The 21036-nt window shown below is 37.6% G+C and overlaps 2 protein-coding genes across 8 annotated transcripts in view; one reads left to right on the top strand and one right to left on the bottom strand.

Annotated features, from left to right (window-relative positions):
• Nucleotides 1-539: 539 nt before the first annotated feature.
• On the top strand, nt 540-7739 carry LOC104890971 (late embryogenesis abundant protein 47). The gene is made up of 3 exons (XM_010676598.3): nt 540-662; nt 1175-1567; nt 7453-7739. The coding sequence occupies exons 1-3, from the start codon at nt 564-566 to the stop codon at nt 7624-7626; spliced, it is 666 nt and encodes a 221-aa protein (XP_010674900.2). The 5' UTR covers nt 540-563; the 3' UTR covers nt 7627-7739.
• A 2812-nt stretch (nt 7740-10551) lies between these two features.
• LOC104890970 (uncharacterized) overlaps nt 10552-21036 on the bottom strand; it is a 33908-nt gene continuing 23423 nt past the window's right edge. For 5 of the 7 annotated variants that reach the window (XM_010676594.3, XM_010676596.4, XM_010676597.3 and 2 more), the window contains 13 exons: nt 17867-17995; nt 17687-17772; nt 17491-17606; nt 16917-17029; nt 16713-16836; nt 16377-16495; nt 14661-14844; nt 14367-14574; nt 12687-13011; nt 12350-12489; nt 11792-11916; nt 11424-11628; nt 10552-10918 (listed from right to left, as the gene is read on the bottom strand). In XM_010676594.3, coding sequence (XP_010674896.2) covers nt 10825-10918; nt 11424-11628; nt 11792-11916; nt 12350-12489; nt 12687-13011; nt 14367-14574; nt 14661-14844; nt 16377-16495; nt 16713-16836; nt 16917-17029; nt 17491-17606; nt 17687-17772; nt 17867-17995 — 1968 coding nt within the window. In that variant the 3' untranslated portion in view covers nt 10552-10824. Of the gene's footprint in view, nt 10919-11423; nt 11629-11791; nt 11917-12349; nt 12490-12686; nt 13012-13104; nt 13432-14366; nt 14575-14660; nt 14845-16376; nt 16496-16712; nt 16837-16916; nt 17030-17490; nt 17607-17686; nt 17773-17866; nt 17996-21036 lie in introns of those variants that run through there. The other 2 variants (XM_010676595.3, XM_048643234.2) reach the window with 2 other exon arrangements.

Here is a 21036-nt window from a genome sequence, read left to right as displayed (position 1 = left end):
AATAATGCAATAAAATAATTTCTAATAAAATAAAATTCATTCAACAATTTATTTTCTTGATTTGTGTATATCATGTTAAATTATTTATGATAAGCTTTTGAAATAGTCTTTGTATGTGGCTCATAAGTTTATCTTCTCAAATTTAACAACTACTCTTTATATTTCTGCTCAAATAAATACTTCACCTAATATGTCTTCATCATGTAAATTAAATTCTAAAAATGATATGGTAATTGGTGAAGAAATAGATCTCAACTGTCAATGGACAATATAACCAATCCAACAAATGCGCCCCACTTGTAGCAACCTTTTTCTTGTCATAGTAAAGTCTAAATATATCTCAAGTGCACAACTTGTCATAATTGATTAGTGAATCACATAATTTTGAAAGTAAATCTGAAAAATAACGATAAAACTTGAATTCCAAAAGGCAAAAAATGTGATCTTGTGCTTCTATTAACAATATGCTTAATATTATCTTCTTAAAATAACATGCTTAATAATTGAATTGAAGTTGGATATATCTACCAAAAAGAAGTTAGAGACCCAACATTTGATAAAAGATGAGCCAAGAACAACCACAAAGGCCTTGCGAAGACCAAGAAGAGTTAATCAAATATGGTGATGTTTCCTCAATCGTGCAAGACAACTTAGTACAAAAGGTTCTTCAAGTTTCTTTTTCTATTTCGCTAAAACTTTATTTTGTTGATTTGTGAAATTTGGTATATGTGAGAGCATGAAACAATCCAATAACAAAGGTTACGAGAACCCAAGTTGTGTTTATTAGAGATTGGCACTTTTAGATGATCAAAACATTTTTCTAATCTCTAAATAAAAAGACCCCCTTAAAGTTATATCATTATTTTGAAAAGAAATGACAATATATAGATCCGTCCTTGTAAAAAATTTATTCTTCACAACTTTTTTATAGCTGACTTCTCCAAAACCAACCAATTTAGTCAAGTCTCAACACTTGATATAAGAATATTTTATTCTAATTTGTTTTGTTAGTCTCATTTGCTATTAAAAAATTTTCGATTTTGCAACTTTAAATGTATTTCGTTATTTATACATAAGAAAATAGCTATGTAAAACCTTGTTGTTTTTGTTCTTATGCACAACGCAAAACAACGGAGTTACATGTTAGTTATTATCATGTCGTGTCTATGAATAGATTGATGCAAGTAGCAATGAGAGTGAAACAAGACCACTAGCACCCCCATCAGCCCTAACGATGGGTGAAGCTCTTCAAGCCACTGTACTCAAAACAGGTAAGAAGGTTGTGAATCAAAATGATGGTGCAAACAATCAACCGATAGATGTTAGTGCCACTGGCCAAAAACATAGTCCAATAACAATAGGGGAGGCTCTCCAAGCAACGGTGCTCACGGCCGGTCAGAAGGCAGTGGATCGAAGTGATGCTGCAGCCATTCAAGCAGCAGAGGTTAGAGCCACTGGCCAAACAAATATCATGCCTGGTGGGCTAGCTGCCACTGCTCAATCTGCCGCACAAATCAATGCTAGATCCACCACTTCGAAAAAGATTACTCTTGCTGATGTTCTCTCGGTAATGTTATCTACTTTCTTGCTTATATATTATTCCCTCCTCTGTCCCATATTAAAGTTTCCCTCACTTTCAAAGGGTTTTTATTCTAGCCATATTAGAAAGAAAGTTATTGGTGATACCAAACAAGTCAAGGAAAACTGGCATTTATACTAATTGCAAGAATATATATAGTTTTGGGTAGATGACATATCAAATTACCAATGGTCAGCCTAAGGAAAACCAAGTTAGGCAATTCTAGATATCTAGTAATCTAGATACAGATTTAGGTTCATTAAACATAAGTCCAGACGTGTCCAACTTGTGAATTTCGACATATTTTGGCCAATGTACCTTCGTTGTAACAACAAAATAAAGAATAAATGACCATCTCAATTCTTGATTTTTTTCCATCAATAATGTCAAAGGGAATATTAATTCCTCCTATGCGCTGAACTTCAAATTAATTTCATGGATATCGTCCATGTAGGACAGCAAGTGCGAAATTTTATTTTCGGCAAAGCAAACCGCTACTTAGAGTAGCGGTTAACTTTAAGTTAAGTCGCTACTTAGAGTAGCGATTTATTACAAGAACGAACCAGCACAAGAGAAAGAATACAAAGCGTGCGCAAGCTTAGTACGTCCCGCGCACAAGCCTTGCGGGGAGCGCAGCAAGTTTGAGCTCAGCGGAGGCCTGCTGCGCGCTGCACAAGGCTTGTGCGCGGGACGCACCAAGCTTGCGTGGCACGCTTTGCATTCTTCCTCTTGTGTTGGTTCGTTCTTGTAATAAACCGCTACTCTGAGTAGCAGTTTACATGCGTGCCTTATAGCTTGTGTTAAGGACACAATATAACCGCTATTTGAAATAGCGGTCAACTTCGGTGTAACATTATTGGCATTAACCGCTATCTAAAGTATCGGTTTTATTAAAAAATCAAAATTCTGGTGTGGATGGTATCCATGAAATTAATTTAAAGTTCGGCACATAGAAGGTGAAGAATATTGGAAATATATTCCTTGCCTAATGCAGATTACAAACTAACGTTATATACTAAAGAATACAATAGGAAGCCCATGATCCTCTCCTAATAATCAGCACCTAATTATGTGCACTTCCCTAATCAGTTATCAATTAGAATATTAACATATTATAATTACATTGACTATCACACCCCCGCAGTCGAAACGGGAGGAGGACGAACGCTGAGACTGTCTCGAAAATCCTCAAATAGAATCAGGGGAAGACCCTTCGTAAAGATATCAGCAATTTGATAACGAGAGGGAACATGCAAGACCCGAACTTCACCCCGTGCGACTTTTTCCCGAACAAAATGAATGTCCATCTCAATGTGTTTAGTGCGTTGATGTTGAACTGGGTTGCCAGATAAGTAAATCGCACTCACATTATCACAATAAACCAATGTAGCTTTAGTAATAGGACAATGTAGTTCCAGGAGAAGATTGCGAAGAAAACAGGACTCAGAAACCACATTTGCAACCCCACGGTATTCAGATTCGGCACTGGAACGAGACAAGGTAGCCTGTCGTTTAGACGACCATGAAAGAAGATTATCTCCAAGAAAGATGCAATAACCCGACGTAGACCGTCGAGTGTCAGGACAGCCACCCCAATCAGCATCAGTGTAAGAAATAAGAGTTGAAACAGAGGAGGGATAGAGGTGCAGACCAAGATGAAGAGTCCCCTTCACATAGCGAATGATGCGCTTTAATGCTGCCATGTGAGCCTCCATAGGTTGATGCATAAATAAACAAATCTGCTGCACAGCATAAGAGATATCAGGCCGAGTGAAAGTCAAGTACTGGAGAGCCCCTGCAAGACTCCTATAGAGAGAGGACTCAGAACACGGCAGATCAGACTGAGCACTGAGTTTTGGTTTAGTATCCACAGGAGTAGGCGACGATTTGCAGGAAGTCATCCCGGCACGCTCAATAATTTCTTCAGCATACTTGCGATGGGATAAGAATAGACCTCCTGCATGGCGAGACACAGCAATCCCAAGAAAGTAACTCAGAGGACCAAGATCCTTCATAGCAAATTCCGAGCCAAGAAGTGACATAATGGACTGACGGAGCTCAATAGACGATGCAGTTAAGATAATGTCATCCACATAAAGAAGAAGATAAGCAGTGTCGGTACCTTTTCGGTAAATAAATAATGAGTTATCAGACTTGCTATTCTGGAACCCAATATGAGAAACATAATCAGCAAATCGTCGATACCAGGCCCGAGGGGCTTGCTTAAGCCCATAGAGAGACTTTTTGAGAAGACACACATGATTCGGATAATTTGGATCTTTGTAGCCCATGGGCTGATGCATATAAACTGTTTCCTTCAACTCACCATGCAAGAAAGCATTCTTGACATCAAGTTGATGAAGATCCCACCCCTTAGAGAGAGCCAAACTGAGAACAGTGCGAATAGTAGCAGGTTTAACCACAGGACTAAAAGTCTCCCCACAATCAATGCCAACCTGTTGGAGTCTTGCCATCACCTACAAGACGAGCCTTATACCTCGCAAAAGACACCATCAGAATTCTTTTATGAGCAAAAATCACATAGAACGAATAATATTAGCATCAGGAGGACGGGGGACTAACTCCCACGTCTTATTTTTAATTAGAGCATCAAATTCGTCATCCATGGCCATTTTCCAATTTGGGTCACGAAGAGCAGACACTGGGTTACGGGGTATAGGAGAACGGATCATAGAAGTGTGGAGGTTGAGAATGTGTTTGGGGCGAAAAACCCCATTTTGACTACGAGTAGTGGGCCGACGGGTAGGAGCAGGTGGTGGCTCATTAGGTAGATGAGGGGAAGTATGGGAGCTGGTGAGAGGGAGGATTGGCCCAGAAGAAGAGAGTGGGCCGGTTTGAGGGGAGGGAGGCCCAGGCGCAATGACACGCGTGGACAGAAGGGGCGAGCTGGACACGGGGGAGCAGAGAGGGCCAGCAGGTCCACTTGGGCCAGCAGCAGACGTGACACGCGTGGCTGGAGTGGAAGAAGTTGGGCCAGGAGGAGAAGGGAATGGCAGGGCTGGAGAATCCAGAGAGGTTAATGGATTAAGAAAATCATATGAGAAGGCAGTGGGGGTGTGAATATCAGAAAATGGGAATTTTTGTTCATCAAAAATAACATGACGACAAATGATGATTTTACGGGAAGAAATATCGTAACATTTGTACCCCCTATGATTTTCCGGATACCCCAAAAACACACACGGAGTAGAGCGAGGTTGTAATTTATGAATAGTGGTGGAAGGATGGAGAGGAAAACACAAGCACCCAAACACCCTTAAATGAGCAAATGAAGGCTCTTTGTGGAAAAGAATGTGAAGAGGGGATTGGTAGGCGAGTTTCTTGTTGGGAAGGATGTTAAGAAGATATGTGGCCATTTGTAGAGCATGGTGCCAAAATGTGGGGGGAATAGAAGCATGAGCAAGAAGAGTGCGAACCATATTATTTATGGTACGGAGTTTGCGTTCAGCTTTACCATTTTGAGAGGAAGTATATGGACAAGAGAAACGAAAAGAGAGGCCATTAGCCTTACAAAAATCCCAAAAAGGTTGATTATCGAATTCCCGACCATTGTCACATTGGGTATATTTAATTTCCCGTTCAAATTGTGTGTTGATATAAGCACGAAAAGCCAAGAACATGGAGTAAACTTGTGATTTCTTAGACATGGGAAAAGTCCAAACAAAATCAGAGAAATCATCAACCACAACAAGATAATAACGATGGCCCATAGAACTCAAAACAGGGGAAGTCCAAACATCACAATGAACAATGTCAAAAGGCATCACAGTACTAATAGGAGAAGCAACAAACGGCAACTTAACATGTTTCCCAAGAGGACATGAGTAACAAACAGTATTACTACTAAGTTTATTACACTCAATATTTTTATTCCGCCTAAGAGTATCTAAGATAGAAGCACCCGGATGACCCAGACGATCATGCCACAAAGAAGGTGCAAGAGCAGCAAAGCTAGATGCAGTGTAAGCTGGAGAGATGAGTGACGTGACAGGATATAAGGCCCCCTGACTCTCACATCTCATGATTTGACTCCCCGTCTGTAAATCCTTCACAGAAAACCCAAAAGGATCAAATTCCACAGACACAGAATTATCAGTAGTAAACTTACGAACAGAGACTAAGTTTTTAATCAGTTTAGGAGCATGAAGGACCTTTTTAAGCGATAAAGGAGGGTGAGGGTGGGGTAAGTGAGTGTCACCATAACCACAAATAGGAATACTATGGCCATTTCCAACAATTATACCATTATTTGTGCTCAAATTAAAATAAGACGAGAAGTTACCTTGAGTAGCTGTCATATGGGAGGTAGCACCCGTATCCATATACCAATTCGGGTCCGGAGGAGTGAGACCAAGAGTATGCATAGCGGCCTCGATATCCGTGGGTTGTTGGAGCTCCACATTATAAGCCTGTGGACGAGCCCCTAATACACTGCCACTGCCCTGCTGCTGAGTTCTGACTGGTCCAGTGGGCCTGGCCCACGCTGCTGCTGGGTAAGGGGATGGAGGGACAGCCCACCCATAGGGCCACTGAGGCAAAGGAGAGAATGGTGGGCGAGCAGCCCACGGACCCCCTTGCGGGTAATATGCAGCCTGCTGCTGCTGTGGCTGGGAGGGAGGACGACCTCCACCACCACCCCCGTGCTGGCGACCACCCCGACCACCGCCGCTGCCTCCCTTACCACCACCGCCGGAATTCCGGCCTCGATGAGGAGAGCGTTTTTGGCCCGGTTTCGCACTGTTAGTGCCATGAGCCTTAGGTGGCGAGGCAGAACCATTGTTTGTGTCGGCTAAAAGTGCCGAGGAAGAACCAATAGCGGCCTTTTTAGCTAAGCCCGCCTCCTCAAGAACCAACATAGACCGTGCTTGATAAAAGGGAGGAAGAGGATCACTTTGACGAAGAAGAGTGCCAACACCATTATAGGCCTCGGTAAGACCCGCCACAAGCTGTAAAACAAGACGGTTATTTGATACCGGAGCACCTACATTTTTGAGTTGGTCAGCCAACATCTTTAACCTTTGGCAATACGAGGAAGCATTCGGAAAATCTTCCATGATAGTGTTAGAAAACTCCTGTTCAAGAGTAACGGCACGGGAAGATTTATTATCCAGAAAAATATCCCGGAGACGTTCCCACGCTTGTAATGCCGTGGAGTCGGGTTCCAGGATGGTATTGAGGAGGTCCGCGGAAATGGTCCCGTAAATCCATTTCAAAACTGTTGCATCAATGGTGGACCATTCCTCTCGTTCAGCATCCGTAGAGGGTCCTTGAACCGTGGTTGAAGGAATTATGTGATGAATCACACGATTAGAACGAGCATGAATTTTGAATAACTCCGCCCACGTGGAGTATTGCACGTTCTCAATGTCAAGTGTAATAGGGATGCTTTGTTTGATATTAGAATTAGCAAGAGAAGAAGAAAGAGAAGAAGAATGAGAAGAAGAAAGAGAAGAAGAAGAAGAGGTTGTAGAAGAAGAGGTGCCAACCATGGTGGCGCGTGGGCAGAACGGCGTCGGAGACGCGGTTATTTGCTAGGGCACAGCGGAAGATAGGATACGTGAAACCCTAAGCAAAACTGATACCATGAAGAATATTGGAAATATATTCCTTGCCTAATGCAGATTACAAACTAACGTTATATACTAAAGAATACAATAGGAAGCCCATGATCCTCTCCTAATAATCAGCACCTAATTATGTGCACTTCCCTAATCAGTTATCAATTAGAATATTAACATATTATAATTACATTGACTATCAGAAGGAATTAATATTCTTTTTGGCATTATTCATGGAAGCAAAAAAAATTAGTAGACATAATCATTTGACAAATTTTATTGTTTAATTATCAGGATGCAGCATCAAAGTTACCAAAAGATCGGCCAGTGACGCGACAAGATGCAGAAGGTGTGCTGGGTGCTGAGTTCAGGAACAACCCTAACATAAGCACATACCCTGGTGGCGTTGCAGCTTCTGTGGTGGAAGCTGCTAGAATGAACCAAAGTTTTGAACAGCATAAAAACTAATTTACCTCCTTGTATGTATTTAGGAATTTTGCAAATATGATTAAATTAGAATTATTAATCTCTGTTAATTCCTGTAGATATATAGTCAACATCTCTTGAGCTTGTTTATGTCACATCTATACTAATATATTAAAAGGCGTGCGAAAGAACGTTTATGTGCCACGTGGCACTCTCCACAAATTTCTAATGCAAATGTTTTATGTTCATGTATACTCCTCACTCTTAAAAAAATGTGTAAGCGAAAGGAATCGAACACGTGACCTATGAAATGAAAAGTAAGCGCTTAGCCATCAGTACACTATGACTTTGTTGTTTAATGTTTGAAATAAAATATGAAAAAGTCTTGTAATAATTGTAGTTAACTAAAAAGACTTAACAAGTATATACTCCCTCCGTTTTTTTATTGCTACATTTATGCCATGTCACTTTCAAATTAGAGTGTATTTTTTGATCCATTTAATGTATAATAATGAGAAAACGTGAAAAGTTGTATTTTTGGGTCGAAAAAGAGAAAAACAAATATAAACGTATCAATTTATGGTGTGCCAAATAGGAAAAATGTAGAAATTTTTCAAAAAAACAACCATTTAAGGAAAATGTACGAATTAAAAAAACGGAGAGAGTACATCTTTAACAATCTTATTACGTAACTTCCAAGAGAATTTGATGTCATATTCTCTTACCACAATTCTTTTTAAGGTATTGTTTTCAAACTCAAAGCTTTTTTTTTTTTTTTTACTTATCACGTCGTGACGTTAATTTTTCAATTTCTTAATGGATAAATTAAAAATTACAAAAAGTAGCAGAATAAAATATGAAATATAAAATAATAACATATTTGTTTATTGTAACTGACCCGAGGCATCGCCCGGGCAAAAAACTAGTTATTTACTACTATATTTCGCCATGATTACTTATAGGACATGTTTTCTTCGACATAAACCAACTAAATTGAATTGTGAAGGTTTGTTCTTTTCGGCATAGAACAACTGAACTGAATTGATTGCAACTAAACTAAATTGATTGCAACTAAACTGAACTGAATTAAATTATAACTAATAGTAATGCTAATAATAAATTAGGAACTGAACTAAACTGAATTGAACTGAACCGATTGCAACTGAACTGAAAATAAATTAGGGGTAAACAGGCCCTGATTGCAACTGAACTGAACTGAATGAAATTATAACTAATAGTAATGTTGATAATAAATTAGGAACTGGACTAAACTGAATTTAACTGAACTGATTGCAACTGAACTGAATTTAACTGAACTGATTGCAACTGAACTGAATTGAACTGAAAATAAGTTGGGGTAAACAGACCCTAATTGCAACTGAACTGAATCGAACTGATTGCAGCTGAAATTAACTGAACTGAATTAAATTATAACTAATAGAAATGATAATTTGAGTTGAACTGAACTAAACTTAACTTATTGCAACTGAATTGATTGCAAGTGAAGTGAACTGAAAATAAGTTGGGGAGAACACACCCTTAAATTAGAATTTTGGAATTGTTAATTTGTTGAACTTGTGAGAAGGTTCTCCACTGTAGAGGCAATTGTGAATACATAATTGTACCATTGAGTTGTACATTAAACCAACAACTAATGATCGTACTTCAATTATGATCTTCAGTAATATGAACAATAAAATCTAACAAATGGGCATTAAGAAATGGAGGTTAATATCATTTGGTACCTGACAATATCCACAAAATTGCATGTCTTATCTATCTATACAAATATATTAAAAGACGTGCATAAAAAAGAAACTGTGCCACGTGGCGCTCTCCCTAGGGAATTTAGTTCATGTAATCCATGTCAATAAAAACATTTAGAAATTGCATAGTATAAGATTTGATCCCGAGACCTCAAATACATATACTAAAATCTTAACCACTATACTAAGTTGTATTTAGTATTATTATCATAAAGTATTATATTGATGAATGAAATTTTTTCTTACCCGGACATAACCCGGACCTAATAACTAGTTTGAGCTTAAATGCAGAGGAATCCTGTTTGAAGCACTAATTAACCCCTCCTCTTGAAACTATATACTATATACTCCAACCATTAGGCCCATTTATAGTTAAATAGACGTAACAAGTCAACAAGATGAAAAAATATGTGGAGATTTCAAGCATCCTTATCATAGAAAAGATTCCAACTTCTGTATATAAAAATATTCATTGACGTACATGCTATCTACGATCTCGAGAGTAAGTACTTCAAAGTTGAAAGTAAACATCTATATTATCATTACGTTAAACTTTGTACCAAGTATCTAAATCACGTATTTACTACGCTACAACATATTGGCCTGGGATTATATAAGGATTTATAATTTGGGGAATTTTACATTATATCTAGGATATCCTTATATTTATATAATCTACTTCATTTTTTTATATATAAATTTACATCATATGAGATGAGCACGTAATTCCACAAAGATACTAGAGAATGTGAATGGACGTTGTCATATATGCATTGTTAGAGGAAGCTGCACATAATAACCCATTCCCGATATATTCTCAAGGTTTGCTATATCAAAAAGAAATACATTACCAGCATAAAATAAAGTGCGCACGATAAACATCAAGCATTAGGTTATCAACATAAAGGCCAATACAGTGAATATATTCTAACAGAGATGTACATATGTTCATTTGGCTTGTTAGCCATGTACAGTATTCATTTAACTTGTTATTCATGTATATTTGACTTGTTATGCCTTATGCGTACACCTTGCTCACCATAAAGACATATATACCATCTACGGATTGGAAATACATAAGAAAAACAATGTTGTCCGATCGTGAAAAAAGATGCCCTTAAGCTGTAGAACTATTTCTCTGCGTACTTTTACCCTTGACACTTGCTACTTCAACATAAACAGTATGTGTTTGATCCAGATCTAAAGAGGAATCTTAATTATAAATCAAATGATATGAATGTGACAATAATGATTAATCAGTGTGAGAAAAAAAAAAGAGCTAATTTTACAACAAATCGTAAATATTTTTCATTTTTCTATTATATAATGTACAACATTTACTACATGAAATACTGCAAAAAGAATAACTATAATACAGTGAAGTGAACTATGGAGGACAAAAAGAAAAATCCTCGCCTACATCATTAATTAAAGAACCGGGTGACTAGCCGCGCAACTGCTCCTCATGACTTCTTTAAGATTTAACAGATTGAGTTGATTTCTGTAGACCCAAAATCTCACTAATAAGCCTAAGCAGCACCAGTACCAATTCCCTCACTTTAGGCTCCCTGTCAATGAATGAATTACCAATTGTATGTTACCATATTGATAAAAAAAAAGCATATAGAATGAAGAACTTATCGCATCCATGCTTTTATATATGCGCGACAAGTCTAGATTGGAGATTGCTAAATTTACCAAATGATTTACCAACATGAGATAGGCATTACTTATTGCCATATAACACAGCTAGTACTCTATCGACTAGGTAGTTTAAGATATTCCGTGTGATATAGGGCACCATAGTTCAGAATATTTTTGAGAATACTTTACAACTTAACACAGCTAGTTGATTTTGGGTCAAGGCAATAACTATGTTCGGCACCACTCACACAATGCACTCAAAAGCTTAAGGTAAGAAAGCTCAGGGTGCAAAAGGCTTGAACCAAAAGAAATGCTACGAGAAACTCTTGAAACTTTGACAATGCTCAAATATGACCATGTAAAAGTATGATTTTCTCCTGTCAAATTTCCTAAAAAGGAAAAAAGATCATGAGATGCCAATCATCTCACCTTGAGATGACTAGTTCACAGAGAGATGGATGGAGTACAAGGAGGTGAACTCGAACATAATGATTCCCGTCAGTTTTAAGAGCATTTCTCAGATGCGGATGCAAAGGCAGAACAGATGCAGCGTCTGGGTGAATAGTCAAGCTAGCTAGCTCTTCAAGAACAAATACCATTTCTTCAAGCCTAGCTGAAGGAAATGGTTGACCACCTGCAGGAAAAGTGAGTGCTTCATGAGTACCAATTGGAAATCCAGGGATCAAAAGCAATACAACAGCCACCCAAGATGAATTCCTCCATGTGCAGAACTTCCAAGCCCATATATGCGAGCTTTCTGAATCAGAAGTACATTAATTGAACTTAAAGCTACACACCTAGAGCAGTTTCGTCTATGAGAAATCTGTCAAATATGTGTTGACATCTCTCCATAAGCACCATGATAGCAATTTTGCTGACCTCCGATTTTGTTGCATTCCAATCATCAGCCTCATCCTCAAAACTGCAAACAAATTAAGAATACCATTCACTGGGTATCAAGACTTTTATTTCAATAAACAGAAGCATAGATAATAAGAACATTGATTTAGTCGCCAGAAGCCAGAACTATATTCTCAGGCAAAAAGTTTCCCCAATTAACTATAGTATACATCTATGTCTTTTTTCTTCTTTTTTTTCTAGAAGTAAACATCAAATTTTGTCGTTTCCATGGAATTGCAACAGTTTGACTTTTGCACTACTTACATACTCCACTTTGACCATATCTTAAACTAATATATATCTCCTCAATTCCCTATAATAAACATCAATGTTTACAGAAATTCAATTGTAATTTCATGCCCTTCTTCTGGAGCCATTGTTACTTTTAAGACATCATCCAATGATCCAATTTACCACCAAATTCCCTAATTGACATATGAGAAAACTATACGTACCTGGTCAAAATGAATAGTTTTTGCAAGCAAGCCAAGGAAAACCTGAAGCAATGGGAAGGAAGGAGTCCAACAGTCTCCACAGGCAAAGAGCATGTGCGTAAGGCACACCGGTCTAGGGTGGAAACTAATCTCTGTAAAATCTGAAAATAAGAAGAACAAGATATCAGTTGGTATAGTAATCAAGGAGCTTATGATCCAACTGATGAATCGAAAAACACGTTTGCTGGGAAAATTTTGTTGACAAATCTACTCATCACATCACCTCTAGGACAAAACTCAGAGAACCATTATTAGTACATTTCTGTGAAAAGCTATGCAAGATTATAAAGGAAATTACATCAGACGGGGCATCAATTTGTGACTTGAGAATCCTGTCGCCGAGACTGGTTAAAAAGGCCATATCTAGTGATATATCGGCCTTGAGTACAGTAGCAGACAGAACATTGGAAGAAAGAGCACGTCCACAGTATCCCACAAGAAATATTTCAAAAACATCAGCCACTTCTTTCCAAATACGATTTCTTGTGGATCTGCTTATATATGGATGTGTTTCACCAATCTGGGACAATCGACCAACATCAGCCACAAGAAGACGATTAAAGCCTTCGACAGCTAACCTCCAAACTGGGCCATCTGGACTGTCTCTTCTTGTTGTCATGCACCTATAAAAGAAATTAATTTAGTAAAAGAACCTTGAGCCACAAGAACAACCAATATCCATATTTATTAATTTATAATATAGGCACATTAGGATTTAGATGTAGCTACAAAAGAACAACCTTGAGCCACACCAAGGTAACTACTGAAAAATCACCATCAATTGGCATCTCTGCCAAAAACTCCGAGAGTGAGAAGAACCAAGCTTTACTGCTGATGCTCTCATTCATTTAGACTCAAAGTAACAAAAAAGATAAAAGGGAATGTCTTGGGAGTGCAAGCGTTAGTCAGCAAGAAATCAAAAGAAACAACTACACACAAAAGATCTAACATGCTTTGGCAGCTTTTGTCCCTGGGTTGTGTCCACTTTAAAAAACCCTCTTTCATGGTCGTCATTGATTGCCTCCCAACTCCCCTAGATCATACTAGAAAAAAAAAAACACAAGTGTTCAGTATTTCCCCACACAAAAATTGTTTGAAACCTTGTAACTTCCGCAAACGATATCTTTTTTTATTATTAATAAAAAAATATTACAACTGGATCCCCTCAAGCCATCATGAAGAAATATATCTACAGATCGAGTGTGGCACAGAACCTAATACTTCATTGCAGCTATACAAAAGCCTAAATAAAAGAACTTCAGCTACACACCATGGGCTTATAAAGTCTCGTACATACTTGGGGTCGGTGGAAGATTCCTCCTGACACTGGTGAAATTCCTCACACCGCATAACCTTGTTGAATCCTATAGAAACTCCTTATGACTCTAAAAGAATTCGACAGAGATATGTGTGAAATTCCTCACTCCTTATCGCATGCACTAGGACTCACTGCATTGTACCAAGAGATGTTCACAACTCTTTGCCACAAACATGCATCTACCTTAGGAAGACCAACTTATCAGCTCTTGTCTTTTAAATTCACAAGATCATCAATGGCATGGCACAACATATCCATTTCAAAATCCAGAAAGACACGTATGATATAGGATACTTCAAGGGTTGGGATTTCTCTTGACCAGATTTCATTCTGTAACTAGATGCCTATCTTACTCCTTGAGAAAAGTGTGAATTTCCAAAACATTAGTCACAACTCACAAGTTGCAACGAAATCTAGCACTTCCATTGACACTATCATGTAGCATGAGTCTTTATGCCAAGACAAGTATTCACATGTAATATTCATGAAACTTTCTCTTTCAGGTCCCAAATACAAATCGGAGATCTAATCTTAAAGTTCAGAATCCAATTGTCCCATCATCAAATGAGAAACTGGAGATACAAAATAAACTGCAATCAAAGTACTACAACGGTTAAAATTGCAATGGGGAAACAAAAAAAAAAATTATTCATGGTATACCTTCCTAAAGCTTGAATCATTTCAGGATATATAATATACTTTTCAGAATCTGGAGCTTGCAAGAATAGATCAATAAGCACTGGGATAAGCTTTTCAGAAAATATACTGCATTGGATGCCTGACTCAACTAGATCTTCTGTCAGCCTTAGAGATGTAGACGTCACACCATTAAGACTTTCATTCTTTCCCCACTTTTCAGCTTCTGCAACTAAAAGAAAATAGCAATTAAGTTTGTTAGTCTACATTTCCTGCTGTTGAAACATATCGAGACCATCAACCAAATTGCCACAACACCTTGGGTAGAGTCTGTTTCCCCAGCTTGCTTCACATCTTCTATGTGTTTCAAGGCAGAAGGAGCTCTTGGAAGATAATTCAAGATCAACTGAAGAAAAAGGGACCACATAGAAGAGAGATGCTCTGATGGACATAGAAGTGGTAAGATTTCCAGCACAGTACGTTGCAAAGGGGGGATGCATCCCTGAGAAAATGTATTACAAATGTATCTATCAGAAGCTTTACTTGTACTCAGGGAAGGAGCCAAATTCAAATTTATTTATGCCTGCTTGTCACCCACACTCCCACACTGATGCCAAAGGAGCCAAAGGAAGAGAAAAAAATTGACATTCTAGTCCTTTGTCTACAAAGTTGTGCTTTTTCAAGTTTATATATACTGTTGTTCTCTACTTCAAGTTTTGGTCGAGATGGTAAGTATTTGTTACCCTCTCATCCCATAATTTCTGTTTTGTAGTCTTCAAATTACATCTCTTAGCAAAGAGGCTTTGCCAATCAAAGCAGATTTTTTATTAAATTTTTTTCAAACTTTTACATATTCGACAGATCAGATATACTACATTTAAGAAATATCGATAGTTCGGCACAATACTTAGGAAGCAATATCCGTGGCTGTTTGGTTGAACATAGGAACTAGCAAGTCATATTTCCTAAGAAGTTGTTTTTCTATGTAATTGCGTTATTTAAGAACTACAAATAATTTGTTTGCTTGATCATGGCAAATCTCTTACCAGGAGAGGCAGGAGGGACCTTAGGTAAGAAACTTCCTCAATTGTGGGAAGTGAACTTCCTATGTTTTTGCCAACCAACAACTCATATTTTTTCACTTCCTATGAATTTCTAAGTCCCATATTTTTTATGTAAACCAAACAAGCACTTCACTGAATAGGTAATTTTACTTTTAAAGCCATTTATCTTCATATCCATTATCATATTCATGAAATATTTGGACAAAGTAAAAAACAAAACAGCAATAAACAAGTTTTGTAGGAGAAGCACATTAATTACACTATGGTAATGGCTGTGAAGAACACCAAAGCTGAAACAAATCAAGACAGAAATCTAGAAAATCATTTTCAAACTAGAGTATCAACGATAACTAAAAAAGAAACCATAAAAGAGTCTTGGGATGGCATCAATTGATCAAGAGCAAGTTGTAGAAATTGGAGGAGTCAGTAAAAGATAGTCACAACAATTCAGTACAAAGAATTTTATGATTACCCTCATGCCATATTGTTTGCATCAATGTACTATGTAAGAAAAGTAATATGCCCGTAATAAGGAGGGCACAAAGGAAAAGCAATATTTGATAGTATAACTGTAAGAATAACACACACAAAATTAAAATCCCAAAAAGGAACAAACAAAGAGTATAGGACAAGAAGAGGAGAAGGGAGAGAAAAACAGGGACATTGACAAAGCCAAATGCCTATTTGCCAAATGGCATCTTGTGGGCCTCGACCCAGGCATCTGGGATTGGATCCTGGGTGTCTTGCCCAAAAAATTTGTGGGGAAACTGGGAAGGGGCTCCATGGACTGTGCTTTGCCCAGCTGGAACCAAAAAGCTTCATCAATTGGGCCTTTGGTAAACTTCATGTTAGGGTCAGCCTTAATTCAAAGAGGGACCTGCTTAAATAAATCTACTTTTTATTCCCTAAAAACTGCTGACAGGAGATAAAATATAAGAATAAACACATTTCACACTAAAACTTATCTTACAGCATCAGCTGCGGCATTATCGACAGTCATGGTGGCTTGTATTACCACATGCACTACTTGTAGCAGCTGCTTGTACATATCGACATCAAACATCTGTGGTGCTTGAGCAAACAACTCACCTGGAGAAAGTTAAAAAGGCACAAAAATGAAAAAAGCAAAATCTATAATCTCCAGCTTAAATCAATTTCCAGAAGAAAGAGAGGAAAAAAAAGAAGAAAGCACAGACTGATAGGACAACAATAGCATGCATCAGCGTCAACAGAGTAATGTTGTTCACAAATGTCAGAAGGGAGCAGTGAGTTAATGAATATTGGTAAAGAAACACGCAGTGATTACCAAGCCCATGCAATATCTCTTGCTTCACTCTGCCAATTGCATTATCACAGCGGCTTGGTGATTCTAGGAGAAAGTGCTCATAGACGTCAAGTACTGATTTAAGGTAAGCCATAGGAAAGTTTCCCTGATACAAAGAAATATAATTTTCAAATAGCTTGAGAATTACTATAAAGAAGAACAAAAGGCTTAATGGATTATTATCACCTTAAGAGAATGAGATAGAATGGTCGTCTGCAAACAGTTAATTGCAGCAAGTGCGACTTCTTTACTACCACTTGTGATACTAGTCTTAACAAATTTGATCAATGATTCCCAACCTGCAACAAAGAAACATCTGAGCATTTTAGCGTCATGGAAGGATTATATGTTTGCGGTGAACATCCTTTTTAAAGGCATTGATGATGGTATATCTTAATACTACTACTTCCTCTGCTCTACAAAATGCAACACCTGACTTCTCACAGTCTCCAATGCACTACTTAAACCATAAATATCTTTAACTATGTATAAATAAAAAATAATCAAAAAATAATATTTTGAAACCACCAATTGACATAAATTTAACAAGATCTTACATTACTATGTTCATATTTATATAGTGATGGGAAGTCGTGGTCGAAGTTTATAAAATTTGACTATAAAAATGCAAGTGTTGCATTTTTTTTGGAGCGGGGGTAGTAGTATGGTAGATATTGAACTGACAATAGCTACAAGCTTATGAGTTATATATCTCCAAAACTAAAATGTGCAGCTAAGCAACCAGCAGCACAGGACTCACCAGACCAGAAGTTCCTCAAAGTTCTTAGATAGGGAAAGAAAGAGCGTAAGAGGCGAGCTATGCCACCAAGGACCACTACAAGTGTTTCATCCCACTGCTTCTGAGCCGTGTTACGACTGCACGTTTTAGCATTATTTCAGCACTGACTGAGCAGAGAGCATCTTTCAGGAGGATCATAACAAGGTTAAACCATCACCTGTGATGTATAAGCATGTGAACTGCTTTTCCACCTTGTGTTCCTAGCTCCTTGCCATGCCATTCATCCCTGGATGAAGTGGCAGCCTACAACGATGATAAACAATTTATCATAAAAGGGCTCTTTCACTTCAGGCTGAAAAAGCTTCCTTCTGGATAGAAAATTAGGCATCAATATTACCAAATGAGAAGCACGATCCAGTGACGGGAAAACATAGTTCCAGAGACAATCTTCCCACATGCTCTTTGAAAGCTTTTGTCCATGAGTTCCAAGAGTTTGAAAAAGTGTACGGATTGCAGAATTTCTCACCTGTAAAATACAGTACTCAGGAGAATGAAATGCAATGGAAAAAATTATTCACTAAACCACCTCAAATAATACAGAACAAGGAAAAACAGGTTCATATAAGTCAGTGACGCATTTCAACTAGTTTTTCTAATGCAATGAAACACCTAGCCAGAAATATTTCAGATAATTAAGAGATCCAATTATAAGGATGTCAACTGCTATCAAATTTAGTCATAAAAATAGATATCCATAATCCATATTCATCAACTTTTCCTTGGCTTTGCCATGAGAATGTCCATTCGACCAATTATAGCTGTCAAGGAATCTTGCAAACAGCAAAAACATCAAATAGAGATAAAAAATACTCCTATTAAATACCAAAGGTTACAGAAAATCAAAATACAACCTAAATGTACGTTTTTTAAACATTTGATCTTATTGTCTTTGATCTAACCTTGTGGTCACTTTGCCCTATCATAAACCGGAGAAGCGTTTATATGAGCATAATTTTGTTGGTACCAGCCTATTGAGAAAGGGTGTTTGGTAGCTACTATGATTTACAACCTTTTGTTCGTTCAATATTACAACAATTTGACTTTTATAATTCTTATACCCACCTTGACCGTTGTTTTTAATGATAAATGTTATATAAGATGTTATTGAACTTGTCTACATATCGAATTTCTATAAATTCTACTAATAAGTAGTTAAAGTTATTTACAATTAAAGTCGTATGTTAAAAAACCCAAAAGTCGCCATGTCGACCTTTTTAAGAAAACATAGGCAATATCTAAAAAATATAGGTAGGATCATGGTTCTTGTGGTCTGATGGCAGGTAAGATGGTAAGGATATATTTGGAATTTTGTATTTTCCTTAGACAGAAGGCATAAAGAAAAATGACAATGCATTCCACTCTTCACTCAAAAATTCTAATCATTTGCTAAAGAGAAGAGTTTTTCTTTTTGGTGGTATCTCTACTTTTTAGACAAGAGTTGTAAAAGAAAGAGAAAAATGCACTCCTCTCAAGCTATTTGTAGTCCACAAGTCAAACGTCCTTCATAGCCACCAAATGCATCGCTGCATGACATCAATCAGATCCATCAGCCTCAAAAACATGACCATGGGGATCGCATCTCTTTGACCATAGATAGCCCAAATGAGTCACCCTTATCTGCTATTATCTTATTCTTTAATTAGTTAACTTAGGGTTTTCACCACATATCACAGGTCTGAAAAAGTTGAGTACATCTTCTGATTCTTTTTGCTTTCCATTAATGCATCAAGAAATTTGCTTCTGGGTCTTTCTTAATTTGTAAGTTCAAATTTCAGATTTTTTTTCTTTTATGAGCAGTATGTTTCAACCAATTAAACTATTAGCCCCCAAAAATCATAAGTGCAGCATGTGCTACCCCATGCCACACCCACCTCTGGATGCGATACTCTATATAGATCTTGATCAGGATAAACGGGGTCACTGATAAGAATTACTAAGGTTGCAATGGGAAAATTGTTAATGCATATATGGGGTTACTAACAAACACAGCCAGGAACCTGATGATGCAAATATGGAATAATTCATAATGTAGCACCACGTGCTACGTGCCATGCAGAAGATGGATTGTCAAAACAAAGGCCTTTAATAACTAGAACTTCAAAAAACGAAAGATCAGAAACTTACCGCATGGAACTTTCCGGTAGTAACTTAAATAAGTGGATTGTTTGGCAATCGGTTGTTGGCTTTTGACTGATTTAGTTGGCTTGTTTGACTGAATAGAAGCATTGGTTGAATGTATTGGCTTTTTAAATTGGTTGTTTAAGCCAATTGTTTGGAGAAGTGTTTGGTAAAATTAGTTGTAGCTGTTTGGCATTTTACTAGAAAGTTTGCGGGCCAACAAGCCAAAAGCCAACTTTTCAGCCAACCAAAAAGTCAATAACCAAACACTTTTTTTGGTTGTATGACCAAATTAAAAAGCTAAAAGCCAATGAAAAAACCATTTACCAAACATGGCTAAGGTTTATTATTTGATGCAATGAATCATGAAGAAAAGATAGTGGGTGCATTAGCAATCACAGTCACAAAAGCAGCATGTTGTGGGTGTTACCAATGAAAAAATGCGGATGCAGTCACGATCGTGGTAAGGTTTGCATTGTTGCGGAAGCGGCTTGTAACGGATGAATGGAACTGATCGCGGCTGACGCGACGTGAAGATTTTCAAAAAATTCACATTAATATGTTCTAACCATATTTGCGTTGTTTAGTTTATGAAGCATTATTACAGCATAATATAATCAAATCTATCAGAATATCATGTTTCACAAGCTATAAGAATAATTTATAAAACATTTTTGGCCAATGTCTGAAAAGAACGGATATTACGGGGATAAAAACGTTATGATGCGGCCGCGTTACGGAACGGACAACGCGGCGAGAGGTGTGTGATTTTTATTATGGCTTCGTGATTTCGCGAAACAGCAAATCCAAAATCCGTTACAAAAAGACCGTTCTATAACGGAACGTAAGTGTTTTAATTCCATGGTGCTACATAGCACATCACAATGTAAATTCACATGTACAGATTTTAGGAGCTTATGTGGGTCATAACAGCGGAGCGGCTTTGAATGGCAAGTTGAAAATTCGTCATCGCATATAGATGAGCTCTACAGAAAGGAACAGCGAGTAACTAATTTTGCAGCACAATACTCTCAATTTAGGGCATGAAAAAGGTCGATGTGGACATATGGTCATATGGATGCCTTATCAATGACATGGGATGCAAATGGCTACACTTCCACACCATCAACTTCCCATAGGCATTTTGGTTGTACAATTCAAAAGTGAAAGTAACACCTTTCAGATTAATCCAGAAATTACTCCGAAAGGATATTTTCTGCAAAAAAGCCACTGAGCACCTAAAAAGGAGGCCTGATCTACTCAACCATTTAATCCACTATCGAGAGAGCTAAATACTAGTAAAACAAAAATCACTGATTACTAAAACCATATAAGATGAGAGCTACATACATAAAAGACAATTAGGTCACACTTAAGTTGTGTGAAATC

This window comes from Beta vulgaris, chromosome 4 (assembly GCF_026745355.1).
Source record: "Beta vulgaris subsp. vulgaris cultivar EL10 chromosome 4, EL10.2, whole genome shotgun sequence".
Taxonomy (NCBI): domain Eukaryota; kingdom Viridiplantae; phylum Streptophyta; class Magnoliopsida; order Caryophyllales; family Amaranthaceae; genus Beta; species Beta vulgaris.
Note: the sequence above shows the minus strand (reverse complement) of the source record. Positions and strands in the feature narration are given on the sequence as shown.